We start from the raw sequence: 23,270 nt of genomic DNA, 5'->3' as shown, positions 1-23,270 counted from the left end.
GTGTGCTTGTATGCATATATATTTTTACCTTTATGTGTTTACGTAGGTGATTGACAGCAGCCCGCCTTGCCAACCTCGGTCCCTTAGGTAAAGTCTCTCATAGCTTTCTGTGTTTATTCATCCTTGCCCTATTCCACAAGACCCTGGAGGCGTCGTCCAAAACACAGTCATTATTTATACAGCAGGATCCATTAGACAGGAACCAGCCCAAGCAAAACACGCCATGCTGTGTAATTGTCATTTATTTGTGAGGCTGAAATCCAGGGCTGGTGGCTGGAGTTCTTGTGGGGATTTGTGTTTGTTACGGAGCGCTGGAGTGAATGCTAGCCATTTAAGGGCTTGAACGACTCTTTTTTTTACTGCTAATGGAGACATGGACTGTTATAAGTTCAAGGACAGAGTGAGAAACATGAGTCTTGAGTGTGGGAGTTTTTGTTTGACATATGAGTACAGAAGGAATCCTGCTTATTCCAATTATCTCTTTCTATGAATGAGCAATAAAATTAGCAAAGGATTGTATTAGTAATGTAGATGGAGAGATAGACGCTCATTTGGTTATTCTCTGAACAACATAGCAATGTTGATTATGGTGATAATATGACCAATGCTAACTGAAGTATTTCCCTTTTCACGCATGATGCTGCTCACACGCAGACACTCTGAATGTGCTGGATTGTGTCAGTCGGGGGATTTATCAGTGAGTTGAAGTATGAATCTGGGCTTCATGGTGGATTTGAGATTCTTGGAATCGTTTAAGTGGCACTAACACAGCGACTGTTTCAAAAATCACTCCCCATATTGAGCAACTGTCTGGAGATCACATTCTCTCTCTCTTTGTGTTTGTGCGCTTTTGACTGTGTGCATGAATTTGTGCATCTGGTAGGGGTGTGAATTGGGTAGACAGAGAATTCGATTTGACTGTATTTTTTATACAGAATATTATCTGATACATTCAGTTTTCTAAACTTCTCAAGCAAATATATTAAAAAAAAATAAAAAAAACAGCAATGTTCTAAGACCGCTTAAATGTTTTCTGCTTGCCTAAATAAACAATTATACCAGTAAAACAACAGTGTTTTACCTTAAAGATAAAATGTCCCTGATAATTTGCATATGTAAGTAATTTAATGTTTGGAATATTGAATGATTTTTTACCGAATCGTGATTCATTCGAGTTTTAGCATTTAAAATTGACTCTTGACCTAAACAAACAATTCAAGATTAAAAAATCCACGTTTCAATATCATATGCATCTGCATCAGCCGGATTTGTAAACGATGCATCAAGATAACGAGTGAATCATTACACCCGTGGCATATGGTTAAAATGATAATAATTTAACAGGACATGTGAAAATGAAATATATTTTTGTGCATATTAACACAGAAAAAAATCAGAGGGAAACCGTCAGGGCCCTCTAGGCCCTCAGAGAGTTTATTGTAAAATAATAATAATACTATTTAAAATATTTTAAATAATAGTTTAAAAAGTAAAAACTTTTTAATAAAAAGTCATCAGTTCTATTGTTATTTTAAGAATTCATCATTTGACAATTAACATCTAAATCTTTTTTTGAGGAAATAAATGCTTTAAATCATCATGAAATCAAAATTTACCCTATTTACTTTGCGTCATAACACTGGAGAAAAGTCGTTTGCAACTTCCAGTTCACGGGGCCTATTCAGTTTGTGTTGTGTTGTGTAGACAACCGTTTTCTCCATATTAGGATTTTTCCGCCTAATGCTTTCAGCTCTGTGATTGGTGGTCCAGCTGTGAAATTACAATGAGAGACTAATTTTATATACAGGAATATTAACCAATCATATCGTCCCTTTTAATGGGTGGGGCTTGTTATCACTTTTATTATGACGCGTTCTGCCTGCTGTAAGGTAACAACATTAATGAGGTTAATCGGCTAAGGAAGACCTACACCAGGGCTAATTTGGTGCAGAAAGCCAAAGCTTTTTAAAGCATTTCAACCCCAGCAATTACAAGCGATGCCACTGGATAACAGCATCAAACAAGAAGCTAAAGCTTCACTGCTGGAATTGTTTGCCATTTGGGTGAGTTATTTAAAATCTAACAGGTCACATGACTGATTTTATTCTGGCCGCCACTGCAACTGTTTTAAATATGTTAATCTTTATTTGAGAAAACAGTTTTGTTGAATCACTGGTCAATTAGTACATTTACAAACTCAGTGCTGACCTGGTTCAAGAGTGATGGTTTGCTAAAATAGTGGTTGGGATTTTGATTCAAATCAGTGATTTTTTTTTTTTTTTTTTTCTCTTTTGAATCTGTTCAGCAAAAAGATTTGTTCCGATGCGTTCATTGAACTCTTTCAGATTAGTTGCAGACACTTGTCTTTTGTTATCGATGAATCACCAAATCATTGAACCAAATCAATTAAACAATTTGTTAAATAACAGTGTTGTTCACAACTGAAACAATTATTTATTATCTATTTAGAGACTTTTTTTTTTTTTTAATCAAGTTTGTCAGTGAAAAATAGGAGTCAGTGCATGAATTCATAAATGGATAAAAGATTTGTTCAAAAATACAGATTCACTCATAAACAAATCACCACTAAGTCATTCTACCACTCGAAAAAGAGGATATTTAGCACTGTTTCCTACAGTGGTATGTTCAAAGAACATAGCATACCTGTAGTATATAGCACATGCTAAGCTGTCAGAGAGTCTATGTGTTGGTGCCGTGATGCTAGACATCAGTGCCCTTGATGTGTGATACAGATTTATTCTCCATTACATGTTTGTTCTTTACATCAAGGCTGTGGTTTTGTATTGTTAGAGTTCTTAGATAGCGCATATGTGTATGTGCATGCATGTGTGAATTTCTAATAAAGTTTCTAATAAAAAGGCAGTACCTCGCCCCATCATAATGGTTTATATATCACTTTTCACTCACCCTTAGAGACAAAAGGATCATTAAATTGTGCAAAGGTACAGTAATTACGATGATACAGATATTAATGATGAAGATCAATCTCATAATTAGCTCCCTGATGAATACTGCTGATTTGGCCTTGAGATGCTCAAAGTTTCTAGAGCAGCCCTGTTGAACATATAGTATTTCACTTTTCACATTTTTCACATTTAATGAGCATGTTAACCAGCAAAACTGATGAAGCAGTTGACCAGCATGGCCTTTTTAGTGATGTTTATTGATCAAGAAAGTGGTAGTTAAGCTAGTTAGTTCACAATTTCATCATTTACTCATCCTCATGCATGTGTTTCTTTCTTCTGTGGAACACAAAATAAGATATACTGTAAGTGTCTCAGTGGTTTTTTGGGTCGTCAGTGGGTTCCAACGTTGTTTGGGACCCAAATGATTTTCCTTCTATTGACAAAAACAGCAATAATGTGAAATATTGTTACAATTAGAAATAATTTTTTAAATATATTTTAAAATGTAATATATTCTTGTGATGGCACAGCTGAATTTTCAGTCTTCAGTTTCACATGATCTTTCATTCTAATATGCTGATTTGGTGCATTTCAAGTTACATTTCTTATTATTTATTATTACACATTTTTTTTGTAACAATGTAAAAGTCTTTGTCACATTTGATCAATTTAAAGCATGTTTGCTGAATTAAAGTATTAATTTCTTAAAAAAAAAAAAAACCTTACTGACCCTAAACTTTGAACAGTAGTATACTGGTGGTCAGTCAGCTATGTTAAAAGTGCTGGATAAGGGAGAAAACTGATGATGTATGTCTTGTTTAAATGCTCTGAGGTATACTGTAGTGCCAAGCACTTTGTCCTGCAAAGCTAGAAACAATAAATACACGTGTCAAATGAACTCAAAATGTCTAGTAGGAGAATGAAATGGGCATCTTCTGTTCTCACAATCACACTCATGCTGAGTTATTCTAGCCCCCGACAGGGTTTTTGAGGAAGAATTCCGTCAAGAGCTGACTGTGCAGTTTTCTTTAAATGAGAAAATAGTTATAAGAACTTATTAAACACCCCCTGTAGTTCACACGGCATTTTGATAAGCCCAATCAGGCTTAAAATATGGACTCATAATTATACTATCATTTTTCGTGTTCCTAGAGCTAGAGTGTGCGTGTGTGTGTTTTAAATTCATTTACCATTCACAAACAATCAGTGTTCTGCATGTACAACCAGCTGCACTGCAGTATGTTTGATTCCTTTGAACTGTGTTTTAAACTCGGTGAAAGAGGTCAAACTACCCGCTAAAGGCCTCTGTGTACATAGAGCATTTGATGACCCTTGTTCCTCACTCTAGTTCCTGTGCCTTTTATTTTCAATAACTCCCAATAAATGATTCAAGTGGGAACTCTAAAGCAGGACAGGAGTTCTGAACTCTCCTCTGTTAAGAAAAGCTTTATGTCAGGGCCAACCAGCAAAACAAGATTAGAAATATGTGCCAGCAAGTTTCAAAAGAGGACATGTGGCTTAACATAGAAGCAATATGTCCAAAGGAAGAATTTACTATAAAGTGCAATTTAGCCATCAGACTGTAGTGTTCCCTTTTCATATTTGATCTGGGCAGTATCTTGTGATGCTCTTCACCTGCTGCTTTCAGTGAGTGAACTCATGTCACCACGTTTTGTTTAGTCTTAGTGGATTGAAAGTGTAATGACAAAAGTGTAATGTAAAAGTAAATGACAAAATGTCCTGCAGAGCATTTTACATCCAGTAGAGGGCGATATGATGTAGCATAATGACTGTGGGCTATCCAGGCTACTAACAATATAGCTTATAATTGGCAAAGTGAAGGCTCAGAAAGGATTAACGTTACAGACAGAATCGCAAACTATCCAAGTCTGTTAAAAGTATGGTAGAGGTAAAGTGATTATCTGACAAACTCGAAGTAATGCGCATACGTCCATCTCGCGAATGTACAGTCTTCTTCTGCCATCTTCACCCATTAGCCGCTTTTCCACTTGCCAGCGCGAGCACAGAGGCCGAAATCATGCCGCGTTTCCACTGTCGGGCCAGTAGCCTCGCTGCACTCCTGTAAAACCCGCCCTAAACACGCCTTCACTGGACTACGTCACACAATACAAAGTTACACCAGCGAGAGGGAGATGAATGAAATAAATCGCTAAACAAATATATCAGAAGCTGTCATTTAGTTTTTATTTACAAACTTGGACACCACACGCAGCTATTGACTGACCACGAACAGGTAATAGAACTTACTTGCGACATTTTTCATTCGTTGAAGTCCACTTTCTAATAAAAATTTCCTGATAATTTACTCACCCCCATGTCATCCAAGATGTCCTTATTGGACTTCAATTAGCCCCAAACGGTTGAAGGTCAAAATTACAGTTTCAGTGCAGCTTCAAGGGGCTTTATCTAGCGAAACGATCGGTCGTACTCTTCAAAAAGTTTACGCTGAATGTCCTACACCTTCCCTATTCAACTTACGTAACGAACGGCGCCAGTTCCATTTTTTTCCGTAAGTTGAATAGGGAAGGTGTAGGAAATTCAGCGTAAGGTTTTTGAAGAATACGGAATCGCGGTCTGGTGGAAGCACTTGTGATGTGATCATTTGTGTCTAAAGCATATACATTTTCATTTTTTAAAGAAAACGACCGATCGTTTCGTTAGATAAGACCCTTATTCCTCGTCTGGGATCGTAAATCCCTTTGAAGCAGCACTGAAACTGTAATTTTGACCTTCAACCGTTTGAAATCCACTATAAGGAGAATAATCCTGGAATGTTTTCATCAAAAACCTTAATTTCTTTTCGACTGAAGAAAGAAGGACATGGACATCTTGGATGACATGGGGGTGAGTAAATTATCAGGACATTTTTTTTTAGAAAGTGGAATAATCCTTTAATGTCTCGCGGTCTCGCCGGTTTTTTTTTTTTTTTTTTAACAATTAAATTTTGGGCTAAAAGTGTGTTGTAACGCAAGCGTTACTGAACATGTACCGAGTAAAATTAAAATATTACTGAAAATTGATGCCTTACACTACTGCGTCACAACAAAAAAGTAATATGTTACTGTAATGCATTACTTTTGTAACGCGTTAGTCCCAACACTGGTGTTGACGAGAGAATGAGTTGAATAAGATGCTAACATCCATGGTATTACCGTAGATTTTGCACTTGGTATTGTAAAACTATGTAAAGAAATATGCCATATTTTAAAAATATATTAAAATAGAAAACTTTTTTAAATTGTAACAATATTTAACAATATTACTGCTTTTACTGTATTGTTGATCAAATAAATGAAGCCTCAGTGAGCATGAGACTTCTTTCTCAAAAAAAAAAAAAAAAAAAAAAGTTTTGAATGGTAGTGTATATGGTAATCATTCAGTATGATGTATGATGTACAGTGGTGAAGTATGAAGTACAACTGTAAAATCGTCTAGAATATAGTATTACTATGGTACATGTCCAAACAATGCTGGATGAAATTATGAATATCAGTTTAGATAAAAGTTTAGATAAAAGTCATTCTAATTTTGCTAAATATTAAAACTAAGAATGTATAATCTCACATTTGCGACAACATGCTAAAGAAGAGCGATCCTTCCAACCACAAACTGCAACTTTATTTTTTCTTTGGTATCTGCTGTGTCCGTAGAGCTGAAGTAAGGTAAAGGATTCCTCTGTGTGTCCTTGAACAAACCAGCTCTCTGATTGACCTTATTCAATAATATCCAGCACAATAATTGGGAAGGAAATTCTGAAGCTGTCTCTCTGTGCCTTCCCATAATACACCCAGTCTCTGTCCCACTTAAACATTGACATCTGCTCCAGTCACATGATGCAGTAATGTCATGTTCAAGACTTAGACCAAATATCTAGCAAAATACTTAAAATACTGAAGTAAATGAGTTTACCAAAGGAATGTTGTAGCTTATGCCATTTCCTGAAAATCTGTGATGAGGTTATGCTTGCAAACACAATATACAGTTGGGCTTTTCTTCAGTATGTTAGGCCTATTGTTTCAGTTTTATTATGATCATGTGGTTTTTTTTTTTTTTTTTTAAATAACCTAAAATAATTTTATAATGTTTTCAAATGTGTATCTGCAGTGACATTTTTGTGGTGGTCGATCATAAGTGAATTTGTAATACTGTGAGCTAACTTTAGGCAAGTGATCATGTATTTTTGAAAGTACATGAGTCATACTAAATGAGTCATCAGGTACCGCTGTATGAAACAACATGTGAAAGTAAATATTGTATGCTGACGTTTTCTATAATTTGTCATACTAAAACAAGGTAATTGCCAAGTTTTTCCATGACCAATGTTCTGTATATTTACTTTATGATAATTAAATTAATTTAGCTCAGAGTTCTTCAGCCTTGCTTCTGGAAACCCACTGCCCAGTAGTGATACAAAGTACCATCTAAAAGGTTGTTGTCATTTTATTTTATTTTTAAAAGAAACTAATACTAAAACAGAATCCTTAAAAAAATCTAGCACCGTTTCCACATAAATATTAAGCAGCACAACTGTTTTCAACATTGATTATGATGATGAGAAATATTTATTGAGCACCAAATAAGCATATTATGAAGGATCATGTGACATTGAAGATTGGAGTAATGGATGCTGAAAATTTAGCTTTGCCATCACAGGAATAGTTTTAATTTGAAATTTAATAAAATATAAAAAAGTCATTTAAGTTTAATTAAATAAGTACAGCCTTGGTGAGCATAAGAGACTTCTTTCAATAACTTTAAAAGGTGGAAAATATAAACTTTTCATATCTTGACTGAAGGATTTACTGTAATTGTAAGGTAGGATACAAATCAGAAATGCCGTTCCCCTGATGCATAGTGTGAAATCACTTCATTACAATAAGAGTTAAGGCCTGAAATTGTGCCATAGCATCTTTCAGGAGTTTTATCATGTCCCTGCTCTCTCTTCTCTAAGCCTGTCTTCCTAGTGAAGGATTATGCAGTATAGTTGGCTGCTGACAGCTTCCATTTTATATTAGTGGCTAACCAGCGATGTGTCACTCTGCAGGACACACTCATTTCAGATGTTGAGGTCTTAAGGAAAGATCTGTGGGGTCACTGAGGACAGATTTGAGTTGGCCATAAGCACATTCCCCAGAGATCCTTGGGAAAGAGGAAGAGAGCAGGAGGATTCTGGGAGATCTCACAGTGTGGGGATTCAGTCATATCAAAACAGGAAGAGGCCTGTAGGAATGTGACCCCTAGAAGACACTAAAAGACAGTGAAACTGGAATAATTTTCATACCCATTAAAGATGCAGTTCTTAAAAAAAGTTTTTTTTTTTCTGGTATATTCCTCCATTTAAGACTCTGCAAGACAGTTGCCACTTATATCAGAGATGGAACAATACATCACATGAGAGTGAGAACAGAGGGCTCTGTGTGTATGTGCTGTGTTTATGAGCGTTTCAGAACAAGTGTGTGTCATGGAAAAGCTTAGGCATACACAACTAGCTTTCACCACACACACACTCGCATAATTCTGGCTCACCTCTGCAAATCCAACAGCAAAGCACTGACTCTGACAGGATAATTCTGTGCTAAATGGAAAATAAACGGGGAGGCAGTCACAAGACATAATAATAGAGAGAGAACACACAAACTTGCGCATAAATCTTTTGATTTCTTTCTGGCCCTCCAAGGCCTTCTTAGCTCTGTTTTACAGCGTATGCAGAAAGCAGTGTACATTTACAGGTTAGTTTTTACACTGCCCATACAGTATAAATTATATATATATATATATATATATATTATACTGTATATACTATACATATATGGAGTCTAAATGCTTGATATATGTCTGAATATTTGATTCTGATTGGCCGGAAGGTGCATTAAACCGTTTAATGTACAGGTAGTACCAAGTCAGTTTAATTATTGTTCTATATTAAAGGGATAGTTCACCCAAAAATGAAAATGATCCCATGATTTACTCACCCTCAAGCCATCCTAGGTGTAATATGACTATCTTCTTTCAGATGAACACAATCAGAGATATATTTAAAAATATCCGTGGTCCTCCAAGGTTTATAATGGTATTGAATGGGGGGCTGTCTTTTGAACACACACACACACACAAAAAATGCATCCATCCATAATCAAAGTAATCCATACGGCTCCAGTGGGTTAATAAAGAAAGGTCTTTATTAACCCACTGGAGCCGTATGGAAGTGAAGCAATGCATTTTTGTAAGAAAAAGATCCATATTTAAAACTTTATAAATTCAAATAACTAGCTACCGGCGGATGACTATACGCATACTGCGCAACTCGACTTGCACCAAATGAGTAATTCCTCTGACGCAATGTATGACAAAGGATGTAGGAGTTTGCTCTCTCCTCTGCGCCTCCGCATTTGTCATTGTGTTCGGGTCAAAGTTTGCTCTTCCGGCCAAGTTGAGTTGCGCAGTATGCATACGGTTGTCCGCCGGAAGCTAGTTATTTGAATTGATAAAGTTTTAAATATGGATATTTTTCTTCCAAAAATGCTTTACTTCAAAAGGCCTTTATTAACCCAATGGAGCCGTATGGATTCTTTTGATTATGAATGGATGAATTATTTATTTATTTATTTATTTTTCAAAATGCGGTCCCCCATTCACAACCATTATAAACCTTGGAGGACTAAGGATATATTTTAAATATATCTCTGATTGTGTTCGTCTGAAAGAAGATATTCATATATACCTAGGATGGCTTGAGGGTGAGTAAATCATGGGATCATTTTCATTTTTGGGTGAACTATCCCTTTAATGTGCTGCTTTCATTGATGCACACACAAACACATGCCACTCGCACACAGAGATTGTGCTGCGCACACACATTTAGGAGCACAGAGACATGTTGTCAACGTTGCCCGGTGTCTTTTATTAAAGGCGCAGTATGTTTTTTCGCCACAAGGGGTCTCTAAACTCTTCAAAACAATAACAAAGGCGTAAATTGATGATGCAGTGAATGAGCGTGGACTCTTGGAACTTGTCCTCATTCCGATGGATCTAATTATGTTTATGGCGAACTAATGTTTATGGATGAGTGAATGCATTCATGTTTTTAACATGACTGTGGTATAAAGCAGGGCGTGGCCGAGAATCACAGGCGCGATTGCTAATGAGAGACAGATATCTGTGCCACACGCGAGTCCCAGGGGATATAAAGGAATGAGGACATTTCATTCTACCGAACTACTCGCAAAGCTGAAATACTACTAATAGTAATTCAGTTTATTTGACAAATTAAAATTGTGAGGTAACGCAGCACTGTTTCACTTCGTCTCACGTCACACTATCATACTAAACTGCATTTGAGTGTGTTGATGTATTAGTTTGTTGGCTGTATGAGACTAACAGTAAGCTAGATTAACATTAGAATATCATACTGATGATATTCTGACATTTTGTCGTGTTGAGCTATATAACATTGATAAGTCTTATGTAGCCTACATTTGCTTACCTTGTCTAATAACGAAAAGTTGTTGCAAAGTTCTCATCTCGGAAAGCACACAGCTGAACGAAATATATAACACAGTGCAAGTGGTTTTTGGATATTCTAATATAAATATCTTACACATTGTACCTTTAATATATTAGCTTCGCTATACTGAATCGCTACATTACTCAACAAGGAGTTTGTAACGTTGCTGTTTTTGAAGTAATTCAACTCACAACTTCATTGGTAGTAGAGAGATGCTACACAGCCGCAGGTAATTCACACGCATATCTCTGTGTCTGATTTAAAGTAGACAGAATGCTAGATCTAGAGCGGTAACTGACAAAAATAACTGTCATTTGTTAGCGCTGCAAACATCAATGAACTTTAACTTGTCATTGCTGGCAAATGACCATGGTATGAGTGGGATTCACCTTCCAGCCATTCAGAATCAAGTATTCAGACAGACCACGGTATATGTAAACCACGGCTAGCTGTGCATTAAACAATTTTAATGCACGATTTGGAGGCAAAAAACCATACCTCTATTGTACAAATATTCTTTGTTACAGGCACTTGCACCAACAAGTCAAAAGTAAGATTTTATTTTTTTTTTTTTTAAATGAAATTAATTTTTCTTTCTTTTATTCAGCAGGGATGCATTAAGTTGACCAAAAGTTACAGTAAAAACATTTATAAAGCTACAAAAGATGTTTTGTCAAAAAAAAAAAAAAATCCTGAAAAAAGTATTCACACTTTCCACAAAATGAGCAGCTCAAATGCTTTCTGCATTGATAATAATCTTGAGCACCAAATCAGCATATTCAAATTATTTCTTGTCAATGTAATGCACAGACTCAAGTGTTCAGTGACACACAGTATTCATTTACATTTAATCATTTAGCAGACCCTTTTATTCAAAGCGACTTACAAATGAGGAGAACATTTGTATTCCATCAGTCTCATAAAGAGACTAGCTATACAAACAGTATAAGCCAAACATTTGAATCTTTAGCTTACCATGCAAAGCATCTTTATCACCAGAATGCTATGTAAGATGAAGAAAAAGTATGAGAGCGGTGTTGGTCAAGGTCAAATGATTATTAAGCATGAAGCAAAAATCTTGACACAAAAAGAACTAAAGCAAAGGAAAAAGTAGATTACAGTTTAAAAAAAAAAGGAAAAAAAAAAAGATACATAACGGACAACAGCTGTCCAAGGACTGAATTGGCTGAAATCCAAATACTGGGAATAAACTCAATGACCTGTACCATTCACCAACTTTAATAATTTTCTCTATTTTCAGATCTATATTAACAAATCAGTCATGGGTGATAGTAAATCATTTTATTTTTTGAGGAAAGTGTTTCAGTGTAACATTCAAATAAAAAATGCACTTCCAGTTTCACACTTTATATCGAAGCTTATTAAAACACAAGCAGATGCACAGTCGAAATGTCAATTAAAGGTCACTGTAGTGAATGGTGTGCTGTGTGAATGTGGAATGTGTTGTGTAGTGTGAGAGCATATGTGTGTGTACATGCTTTGCTGTCCTTGTAGCTTTGAAAAGCCTCACCAAAAAAAAAGAAAAAAGAAAAAAAGACATTGGGGACAGAAAATGGTCTATAATGACATAAAATGTCCAAATTCCTATCTAAAATGTCACCAAGTCTGCTTTCTCCATCAAGGGGTATTATTTGCCGCCTGGAGTTGATTTTCAGGGGCATTTTTTATAAATTATACTGAATATATAATTTGTTCTTTTGAATAATTTTTTTTGAATATTACTTCTTTATAATGCTTACAGTATATCTACAAGCTATGCTTATAATTGAATATTAAGAGCTATATCAAAACACATTTACCTCCTCAATTTTAATTGTAGGTGCTTGCCACTTTCTGTGGAATTTTTGCCCCGAGCTGCCCTTAATTTCTGATCCTATATACAAGCTTGCGTTTGTGTATCTGTGTAAAGCTTAAAGCTTGGCTTAGAATGTCCACACCTGTAGTGTCTTTCTGAAAACACACCACCTGAGGTCAGTGTAACACCTGATATCACATACAAGCAAGACAGATGAGAGGACTCTTTCTGTAGTTCGTAATTTCAAGCTCGCATACATTACGTGCAGGAATGTGATGTCAATGTCTACTTATAGGTGTTACCGTGACCACTATTTACAATAAGCTTTTAAAAATTTCTGTACCATTTTACTTTTTTCTGATAATTAAGTAATTTTTTAGTTATCAAATGTGTCCTCTTTTTCTTAAAAAATACTTTGGAAAAATAAAAATACAAGCAAATAAAATATAAGATATTGTCATTAGTCGAATTAGAGCTATGAATGTGCTGTGGATAGCACGTATAGCTTGGATAATTTGGTCTTGGAAGTACTAGATAAATCATGTTTGAGTTTAGATTGAGATCTCTGACTTTTGATTGCAGACTTTGTTATCTTGGCAAACACAAGCAGAGTTTGTGACATTGTTGAGATCTCTTCTGAAACTCTAGAGGAGATGTATGTGGCACAGCTGTGGTCACCAGCTGGGGAGGTTTTCTCTTGAGAAAATCTGAGAAGCAGGAGACTTAATCAAAAGTCTCTATTTGCTCTCCATTTAATTTAATTTGTGTTAAAGAGAAACCATTTAGATTTTAAAGAGATCTCATTTGTAACTGTGATAAGTGCATTCACACTGTGCATTTTAATTGCCGTAAATTTTAACTTCAAAATTTCAAACTTTATATATGCGTAATGGGTATTTCGTGTTTGTTTTCTGTTTGAATGGGTTTTGAATCATGTTTCAGTTCTGTGTCCTAGTTTTCAGTAGTCCCTGTCCACACAAACGTGGGTATTTTCAAAACCACAGATTTATCTGTGCGGTTTGGCCATCCGTCCACATGCAAACGCAGTATCTGGTCACTGAAACCGAACTTTTTTGAAAACTCCTGCCAGGGTGAAGATTTTTAGAAACTCCGGTTGCATTATTGTCCTGTAGATGGTGAAACCAGAGATTTTGGCTTGTGACATTAAAACCGGAACCGATAATTACTTTTTTTTTCAAGCTTCTGATTGGCCAACATGGCTTTACAGTTAGGGTTACAGGTGCTGGTCATATAATTAGAATATCATCAAAAAGTTGATTTATTTCACTAATTTCATTCAAAAAGTGAAACTTGTATATTATATTCATTCATTACACGCAGACTGATATATTTCAAATGTTCATTTCTTTTAATTTTGATGATTATAACTGACAACTAAGGAAAATCCCAAATTCAGTATCTCAGAAAATTTAAATATTACTTAAGACCAATACAAAGAAAGGATTTTTAGAAATCTGGGCCAACTGAAAAGTATGAACATGAAAAATATGAGCATGTACAGCACTCAATACTTAGTTGGGGCTCCTTTTGCCTGAATTACTGCAGCAATGCGGCGTGGCATGGAGTCGATCAGTCTGTGGCACTGCTCAGGTGTTATAAGAGCCCAGGTTGCTCTGATAGTGGCCTTCAGCTCTTCTGCATTGTTGGGTCTGGCATATCGCATCTTCCTCTTCACAATACCCCATAGATTTTCTATGGGGTTAAGGTCAGGCGAGTTTGCTGGCAAATTAAGAACAGGGATTCCATGGTCCTTAAACCAGGTACTGGTAGCTTTGGCACTGTGTGCAGGTGCCAAGTCCTGTTGGAAAATGAAATCTGCATCTCCATAAAGTTGGTCAGCAGCAGGAAGCATGAAGTGCTCTAAAACTTCCTGGCATACGGCTGCGTTGACCTTGGACCTCAGAAAACACAGTGGACCAACATCAACAGATGACATGTCACCCCAAACCATCACTGACTGTGGAAACTTTACACTGGACCTCAAGCAACGTGGATTGTGTGCTTCTCCTCTCTTCCTCCAGACTCTGGGACCCTGATTTCCAAAGGAAATGCAAATTTTACTTTCATCAGAGAACATAACTTTGGACCACTCAGCAGCAGTCCAGTCCTTTTTGTCTTTAGCCCAGGTGAGACGCTTCTGACGCTGTCTGTTGTTCAAGAGTGGCTTGACACAAGGAATGCGACAGCTGAAACCCATGTCTTGCATACGTCTGTGCGTAGTGGTTCTTAAAGCACTGATTCCTGCTGCAGTCCACTCTTTGTGAATCTCCCCCACATTTTTGAATGGGTTTTGTTTCACAATCCTCTCCAGGGTGCGGTTATCCCTATTGCTTGTACACTTTTTTTTACCACATCTTTTCCTTCCCTTCGCCTCTCTATTAATGTGCTTGGACACAGAGCTCTGTGAACAGCCAGCCTCTTTTGCAATGACCTTTTGTGTCTTGCCCTCCTTGTGCAAGGTGTCAGTGGTCGTCTTTTGGACAACTGTCAAGTCAGCAGTCTTCCCCATGATTGTGTAGCCTACAGAACTAGACTGAGAGACCATTTAAAGGCCTTTGCAGGTGTTTTGAGTTAATTAGCTGATTAGAGTGTGGCACCAGGTGTCTTCAATATTGAACCTCTTCACAATATTCTAATTTTCTGAGATACTGAATTTGGGATTTTCCTTAGTTGTCAGTTATAATCATCAAAATTAAAATAAATAAACATTTGGAATATATCAGTCTGTGTGTAATGAATAAATATAATATACAAGTTTCACTTTTTGAATGGAATTAGTGAAATAAATCAACTTTTTGATGATATTCTAATTATATGACCAGCACCTGTATATCGCCACCTGTTTGTTTAACATGCTCTCGACAGTGCTTCATAGCGTGTTTTTGCATTTTTATGTGGACGCGTTATGTGTGAACTAGGCCTTAGTTTCCTGTGTTTCAATCATTTACTATGGTTTCTCATTGTTTCATTATCGTTTACACCTGGCATTCATTCAGCTGATGGTTTGGTCCATCTATTTAAGCTCTGTGTTACTTTCAGTTCATTGTCAGTTCTCGTCGCATTTGGTTGTTTTGTTCATGTTCTTTGGTTATGAGCGTAAATAAAAACGAATACTGCTTGTGTTTAGATCCGTTTATTCATTCTTTATTGCAACCAACTATGACAATGGGGAAGAAGTTTATTTGTTTGTTTGTTTGTTCGTTTTAGTTAGGTTTTTTGCATCTTTTTACATTTTACTTTAATTACAACTTCAGAATTTTAAACTATTTAACAAGACAACTATATGTTTGATTGATTGATTGATTGATTGATTTGATTTGATTCAGTGTCAGAGATTAACTAAACTTGTTAACTAAAAGCATAAAAATGTCATTACTTCAAATAAAATAAACAATAACTGAAATAAAATATAAAAAATAAAAATATTTCAGCTAACATTTCTATAATACAGTTCTATAATAACTAAAAAAAAAATATAAATATAAACATTTTTTTTATAAAAAATAAAATAAAAACTAAATCTTGAGATATATATATATATATATATATATATATATATATATATAGATGTAGATGATATAAAGATTCCAAGAATTTATCATTTACATTTTATCATAGTGTATTTCCAGGAATAGATAAGAGATGACAAATAGCGCGTCTTTGTCTGATAGCGTCTCTATTCTGTCTGACTCTTCTGACAGAGAATAGTCCTAAACAAGCAGTTTATTCTCTGTGGCAAAGTGCTCTAAATTAGCGCACACACACACACACACACACACACACACACACACACACAAAGCAGAATGAGGAACTTGATTATATGCATGTTTATACCTCCATCAGGGAGAATGTGTGAGCTTTTCCTGTTCTCTGGCCCTGTTGTCAGCTGATGTATCATGGGTGGCACGATTGTGTTTGTTTGACCTAATTTAATGGATTCATGCTTTTAAATAGAGAGAGAGAGAGAGAAAAATACATAAAGCACAGTGTATGGAAATTCGAATGAGATTTTCAATAAATAATTATTTGAATTTCAGTCAATTTGTCGTGTTAAGGCTCGTGTTAAGGTTAAAGTTTAAGAAGTATATACAGTACACATATACAGTATATGAAATAGTATAAAGTTAATGATAGCACAAATGAACATTTGGCATTTTGGGGGCTAGACAATATCACTCCCCTTTCACTTTCATTATATAGAACAGAGCAACATTCTTCCTTGTTTTCCACTCAAGATAGTGATACAGTCATAACATTAAGAGAGAAATTTTCTTTTTTGGTGAACCGATTTTTAACCCTGCAAGTAAACTTCTAAAATGGCTTGGGCAAACTTGTTTCCACATAGATTTGCTCATCAAAGAAGTCTATCAGCTAATCCTCATGACCTGTGCTCTATTGAAACACTAGAACAAAAACAAACTCTTAAAAACCTTCAAGGTGTCTGGAGATAAAATGTGTGTTTTGGACAATGACTTGTATTTTTGTTAGCTCATTATTAGCAGAGTGTCTCTCTTTCTCTCCCTGTGTGCTCTGTGATAGACAAGCGTGTATTAAGGGTAAATACCAGAACAAGCTACGCAAGCCCTTTACACACTGCACTGCTTTGTGTGGGGCTGTTTGCACAGGCCTGGTTCAGACACGGGGCAAGTGCCAGCATCATTCCTCTCTGCTTGAGTAGCATTACAACTTCTGTTTTCCAATCTCTCTGTCTGTCTCTCTCTCTCCTCTCTGTGTAGCTCTCTGCTAGTAATTTAATCATTCCGCCACTGTGGACTGTGTAGATGCAGAAGGTCATTTTGCAAACCAAAACTAATTAAATAATACTATCTACTTTCTGCAATTTCTATTGTCTTCAGATTATTTTGATCCCTTTTTGGTAAAGAATGCAACATAAGCAATTCTGGTTGTAATGCATTACTAAGTACTTATTTACTCTAATTTAATTACTGTTCCTTTGAAAATTGCATTACAATTTATTTTTTTATTTTTTATTTTAATTTTAATGCAGTATTTAATTGCATTAAATAATGTATAAACAAACACAATGAAGGTCAATTCTACATTAGTTAGATAGAAGTCTACATTCTACAATCTTTTGTTTTCTATCGACAAACAAAACTCTTACAGGTTAAGAAATTATAGATTACATTTCTCAAATAAAATCTGATTATATTTCTGTTTTTCTCATTTCAGAGCTCACGGGAGGAGAGGGAGAAGGAGAGGTCACGTTTGGACTCCATGGTTCTGTTAATAATGAAGCTGGATCAGTTGGACAAAGAGATTGAAAATGCTCTAAGCTCCTCCCTCAATGACACTCCCAATTTAAAGAGGCGGATCATCTCTGTGAGTGGCCACCAATCAGAAGCTTTCATGCAAATGATACACTAATTTCTTCTGAAAGATGTGCGATGATGTATGAAATAATGGTCAGCAACTGCATCAGATCTACCAGTACTAAATCTATGTAAAGTACCTGACACAAAGGTTTGATACAGTATGTGGTTGTTTTTAAAGTATGACAATGTTTTTTTTTGTTTTTTTTCTTTAACAGGAAGTTGATTTAGAAATGCTGGATTCAGCAGGAAGTCTTTCAGCATCCTCCCAGTCTCTAAACACCCCACTTTATCGCTCTTCATCATCACTGTCCTCATCAGGACCCTCTGGAACTTCTGGAGCTAGACCAAAAAATGAGGTTAGTTAACTAAAACCTGTCATTGATCAATTGATTAAATCAAATACAAATAACTGGTATAATACAAGGTTTTCAGCTTTTCATTATTGTGAGGAGTACCTTTACATACCATTCATACTTTCTCAGGGTTCTGGAATTGGTTAAACCTGATGTCAGTCATCACTTATTCACTTGTTAAAGAGGCGACTGAAGTGTCCAACATTTAGACATGCTTTTCTGTACGCTGAATGACAATGTAAACAGCAAAATAGAGTGTGCTGTGGTACCAGCAGCCACTTTAAAGTTTACTGAGGAGAGACACTCTCTCTCTCTCTGTCTCTCATCCTCCTTCTCATTTTCTTCTTTCTGAGTGGCTAAAGCTGCTGGAACATGATAATAACAGCCTTTACCGCCTGCCAAGCTAAAACACACTGAGAACATACTTATGATCTTCCCCTCTGGTGCATGCACATGTCTGGATGACTGTTGATGTGAGCGAGTGATTTTTTTTTTTTTTTGTGTGTGAGTTTGTGTTCTGAGTTAAGCGTAAGAGTCTTCCAACTGATTACCCATTACATGCTTGACTCCACATTTCAGAAGCACATGGCAAACAACACTTAAAGTGTCAGCGAGAGGCAGGGAAAGATGGACAGAATGTTTCCATATCTGAATGTGTGGACAAAGTTTAAAAAGGTCTGTTTAAGAGCAGAAACAAGTCAGTAAAGGCAGATATGGGTAAGTGAATGTGAGGAAGGACATAAAAGTTGGTGTTATTTATCAGTGTCAAAGGTCATAATATTTTCAGTAGATAAGTCAATGTCATCAAAAATCTTTGAGTTACAGATATATCAGCAGATTATAGCATTTATGAACAAAATTGAAATTGGTGATATAAATTTAAATTGTGTCTGACTTATAGACTCTATAATTATACAATTTATAATATTTAAATGTTATAATAAATTTAAGGCAGCGGCTATTGGCACTAAGTGCAAATAGCAATAGATTCTATTTACACTAAGTGCAAATAGCTGTAGATGCTATTTACACTAAGTGAAAATAGCAATATATTCTATTTACACTAAGTGACAATAGCAGGATTTTCTTAGCGATATGCTATTTACACTAGGTGAAAATAGTGATAGATTCTATTTACACCATGTAAAAGTATCAGTTCTTTGCAATAAGGGTAAATAGTAATTATGCTATCTATACTTTATATTGGCAGATACTATTTGCACCTCAGTATTTTTGTACATTAACAGGATTCAATAATATCATAGATTGTAAATGATTAGCTATATTTATTACAATTAAATGGATGCTGCCTTATTGGGAGAATAAAAACCCTCCCTACACCTTCCTCTAACCCCACCCAATAAACACTTTTAATATTATTAAACACTCGTTCACAGTTTATTTCCACTTTTAGAACATTATTTTAATTTTTATTGAAAATAAATGTGAGCTCAGCAAAAGGCGGATTCGAACCCACATCGATCGCATTAAAATTGCTACTGCTGCACCACTGAAGACGTTGAATTCTACATGTCTTTTTTAAAACTTGAGTGGTACAACCAGACATTGGTGGGTGGAGCTAGTGTAAATAAAGTTTACCAACAAGGGACGCTATTTGCACTTAGTGCTTAGGGCAAGGTAATGCTTTACAATAAGGTCTCATTTGTTAGCATTGATGCATTAGTTAACATGAAATAACAATAAGCAATATGTGTTTTACAGCATTTATTAATCTTTGCTAATGCTAGTAAATAAAAATACTATTGTTCATTGTTTATGTTCACAGTGCATTAAGTGATGCTAACAGATACAACTTTAAATTTTTAAAATGTATTATTTAACGTTGAAATTAACATTAAAAAAGATTAAATTCTGTAAAAGTATTGTTCGTTGTTAGTTGTAGTTAACTAATGCTATTTATATTAGTGTTAATATTTATGATCACACTTAAGATTAGGGTCCAATTCTCACTATTAACTATTTTGCCTCAATAAACTCCTAATTACTGCTTTTTAATAGTTAGTAAGGTAGTTGGTAAGTTTAAGTATTGGGTATGATTAAGGGATGTAGTATATGGTCATACAGAATAAGGCATTAATATGTGCTTTATAAGTACTAATAAACAGCCAATATCCTAGTAATATGCTAATAAGCAGCTAGTTAATAGTGATACTTAGAGCCTAAACTAAAGTGTTACCCTTTTATTACACTAATTGATACTTTTATTCATCAACAATGCATTAAATTGGTCAAAAATTTCAGTAAAGAAAGCTACAATACGTTTGTTTCGAATAAATCCTGTTCTTCAAACTTTCTGTGTAACAAAGAATCCTGAAAATAAAATCACAACTATTTTCAACATTGGTAATAAGAAGTTTTAGAGCACCAAATCAGCAATGTATATATATGAAAAACTTAAATTGTCTTAATTTTTTACAGTATGTTTCTGAATGTAATCTGTACTTAAAATTCCCCCTTATCTCAATTTGATCCTTCAGTTTCATCTTTAATTCTGTAGTCATCTTGACTGAGATAATGGAAAAAATGAAGCAAGTTTCTCACTGAATGACTGTATCCATTTAATCTTGATTAATGGGTCAACATAGCTGAGTGCTCAGACAGAGGTCAAGGAGATGAGATGAGATGAGAAATGGAGCCAGAGAGAAGATCATTAAAACACTATAATGCATGGCACAGGGAATGCAAGCTTACACATTTGAGCAAGTACCCACAGACACACGCAGACATCGTAGCGTACGTGGAGCATGTGTCGCAAAGTACAGATTCCTGTTTACAAGAGAAACTACTGTTTACACTGACACTTATTCAATGTCTGTGTCCATCAAGTGTGTGTGTGTGTGTGTGTGTGTGTGTTTGTTTGCAAGTGTGTGTCCACTCAAACACCTTTTTTGTTTGTTCGTTCCTGCCATTCCTAACCGGATTACATAAGTGTACCTGGTAAACACATACAAAAAAAGATTAATCCTTTTGATACACACACAAGCTAACTAGCACATACTTTCTCTTGCTCTTACATCTTTGCTCTTGCTCAGGTATGTTAAACACTGACGGAGTACTGCAAGCTAAAAGGCCACGGCTACCATTCATTGCTAATGTATGCCATTTGAGCTACCAATGACAGTGAATTTCAAGAATTAAGTTTATTGAGGTTTCACTGTATGTCCATAATATGTTTGTGTGGTTCAGTTACGCTACGTTATGAGGGGGAAATGTCCCTACAAAAATGGCAATATCTAAAGTCCTTGTCCTTGTGGGGACATTTTTTGGTCCCCGTGAGCTTATAATTCATATTAAGTGTTGTTTTTTGACTATCTAAAAATACAGAATGTTTTCTGTGATGGGTAGGGTTAGGGTTAGGGTTAGATGATAGAATATGCAGTTTGTACAGTATAAAAATCATTATGTCTATGGAATGTCCCCATAAAACATAAAAACCCATTTATAATAATGGTAACACTTTACAATAAGGTTCATTAGTAAACATTAGTTAATGTATTAGCTAACATGAACTAACCGTGAGCAATACATTTGTTACTGTATTCACTAATCTTCGTTAACGTTAGTTAATGAAAATACAGTTGTTCATTGTTTGTTCATGTTAGTTCACAGTGCATTAACTAATGTTAACAAGATTTTAATAATGTATTAGTAAATGTTGAAATTAACATTAACAAAGATTAATAAATGCTGTGTAAGTGCAGTTCATTACTAGTTCATGTTATCTGTAGTTTCTCAAAAATATTAAGCAGCACAACTGTTCAACATTGATAATAATAATAATAATAATAAAAAAATGTTTCTTGAGCAGCAAATCAGCATATTTGAATGATTTCTGAAGGATCATGTGACACTGAAGACTGGAGTAATGGCTGAAAATTCAGTTTTGTCATCATAGAAAGAACTGTTCACAATAATCCTGTTCAAAATTTTACTGTATTTTTTAATCAAATGCATAAAAGAGACTTATTTTAAAAGCATTAAAAAAATACTGACCCTAAACTTTTGAAAAGTACCCTTATTTATTACCCTTAAAATTAACATTCAGCTGTTTTCTAAGTAATGTATTGTAGTTTTAGTACCAATAAGTAGCAGTGAAGTGTGAACACTCTCTGTCTAAATCCTTTCTAGCTTAGAGAGTAGTTCTCTTCAACAATATTACACATTTTTCAACCCAAAATATTTCAGTAGTTTTGTCTGGTTTTGTAACCCCTTTTACTGCAAACAACATTAATTTGTACCACTTAACCATTAATAATTCAAAACTCCATCATATCAAAGTTATGTTACCACCTTCCCTAAGAGTTTATGAATAATCTACCTCCGTTGCTCTTAATGGAGCTGAAATTAAAGGATGTGTTTGTTCTTTTTTGTTTGTTTGTTTGTTTGTTTATTTTTTGTTTGTTTTTTTTTAGATACCAAATGACAGGTTTTCCATTAAATGCTGATAAACAGCTAAACTGTGGAGAAGGCTTATTTCCCCTATCAGTTTTAAGTTAAATCTGGCCTTGAGAACGAAAGAGATACTGGATAGCAAAAAAAAAAAAAAAAAATGATGTTTTTAGAGAAGGATGTGGAAAATTGTACCTCATTTTTGACCTTAAGCAGGAAATCTGTGTTTTCCGAAATGTTCAAGGTCAGGCGTGCTGTATCAGGCATTCTTAGAGTGCAAAACAAGGGCTTTGTCTTGCTCTGTGTATCAGAGAAAATAAGGGAAAAAGCAGACATGACACATGAATAGAATGATATCATTGATTTTACACATCACAAAGACCCACTCTGAGATTTTGGTTTATGTAAGAGGATTAAAATGAAAGCGATAGTTGTGTTTAGGGGATGCTAGCAGTCATGGAAAACATCTAAGCTGCCTTATGAATATGCTTTCTCCACATTCAGATTAATTTATATCTGCCATGAGTATTTCCAGAAGTTGTTGACTAATAATATTCATTCACTCAAAAATGTTCTCTATCAGCAGACTGAAGATGTGGTATAGTACATCTTACACGTGTGGTTGTGTTTGCCTGTAAGGACCATATTACAGTCTTTGTGTCTGTCCTCATATGAGCCAGAACCCTGAATGTTTCGGCCCACTTTCATCTCGTAACTCAAGCTTGTCAAGAGCACAAGAAGTTTAGTATATTTGGCTTGCAGAGTGGTGTTGATAGCTCATTGGCCCGGCATGGGCAGAACTCAATATATTTGTCTGAGGCCCCTGAGGTCTCAGCATAAGAAATCTATCTGTCTTAAGGGGTTTTCATCCGACGGAACTGC

General features: G+C 35.3%; 1 protein-coding gene across 3 annotated transcripts in view; it reads left to right on the top strand.

Annotated features, from left to right (window-relative positions):
* The window catches only part of dlc1 (DLC1 Rho GTPase activating protein), a 118,902-nt gene that overhangs the window by 5,754 nt on the left and 89,878 nt on the right, over positions 1-23,270 (top strand). For 2 of the 3 annotated variants that reach the window (XM_051888253.1, XM_051888257.1), the window contains exons 3-4: positions 17,483-17,632; positions 17,841-17,981. The exons of the other annotated variant lie outside the window; for it this stretch is intronic. In XM_051888253.1, coding sequence (XP_051744213.1) covers positions 17,483-17,632; positions 17,841-17,981 — 291 coding nt within the window. The remainder of the gene's footprint in view (positions 1-17,482; positions 17,633-17,840; positions 17,982-23,270) is intronic. 3 annotated transcript variants of the gene reach the window in all.

This window comes from Ctenopharyngodon idella, chromosome 1, assembly GCF_019924925.1.
Source record: "Ctenopharyngodon idella isolate HZGC_01 chromosome 1, HZGC01, whole genome shotgun sequence".
Taxonomy (NCBI): domain Eukaryota; kingdom Metazoa; phylum Chordata; class Actinopteri; order Cypriniformes; family Xenocyprididae; genus Ctenopharyngodon; species Ctenopharyngodon idella.
The sequence above is the reverse complement of the archived record's forward strand: the minus strand, read 5'-3'. Positions and strand labels throughout refer to the sequence as shown.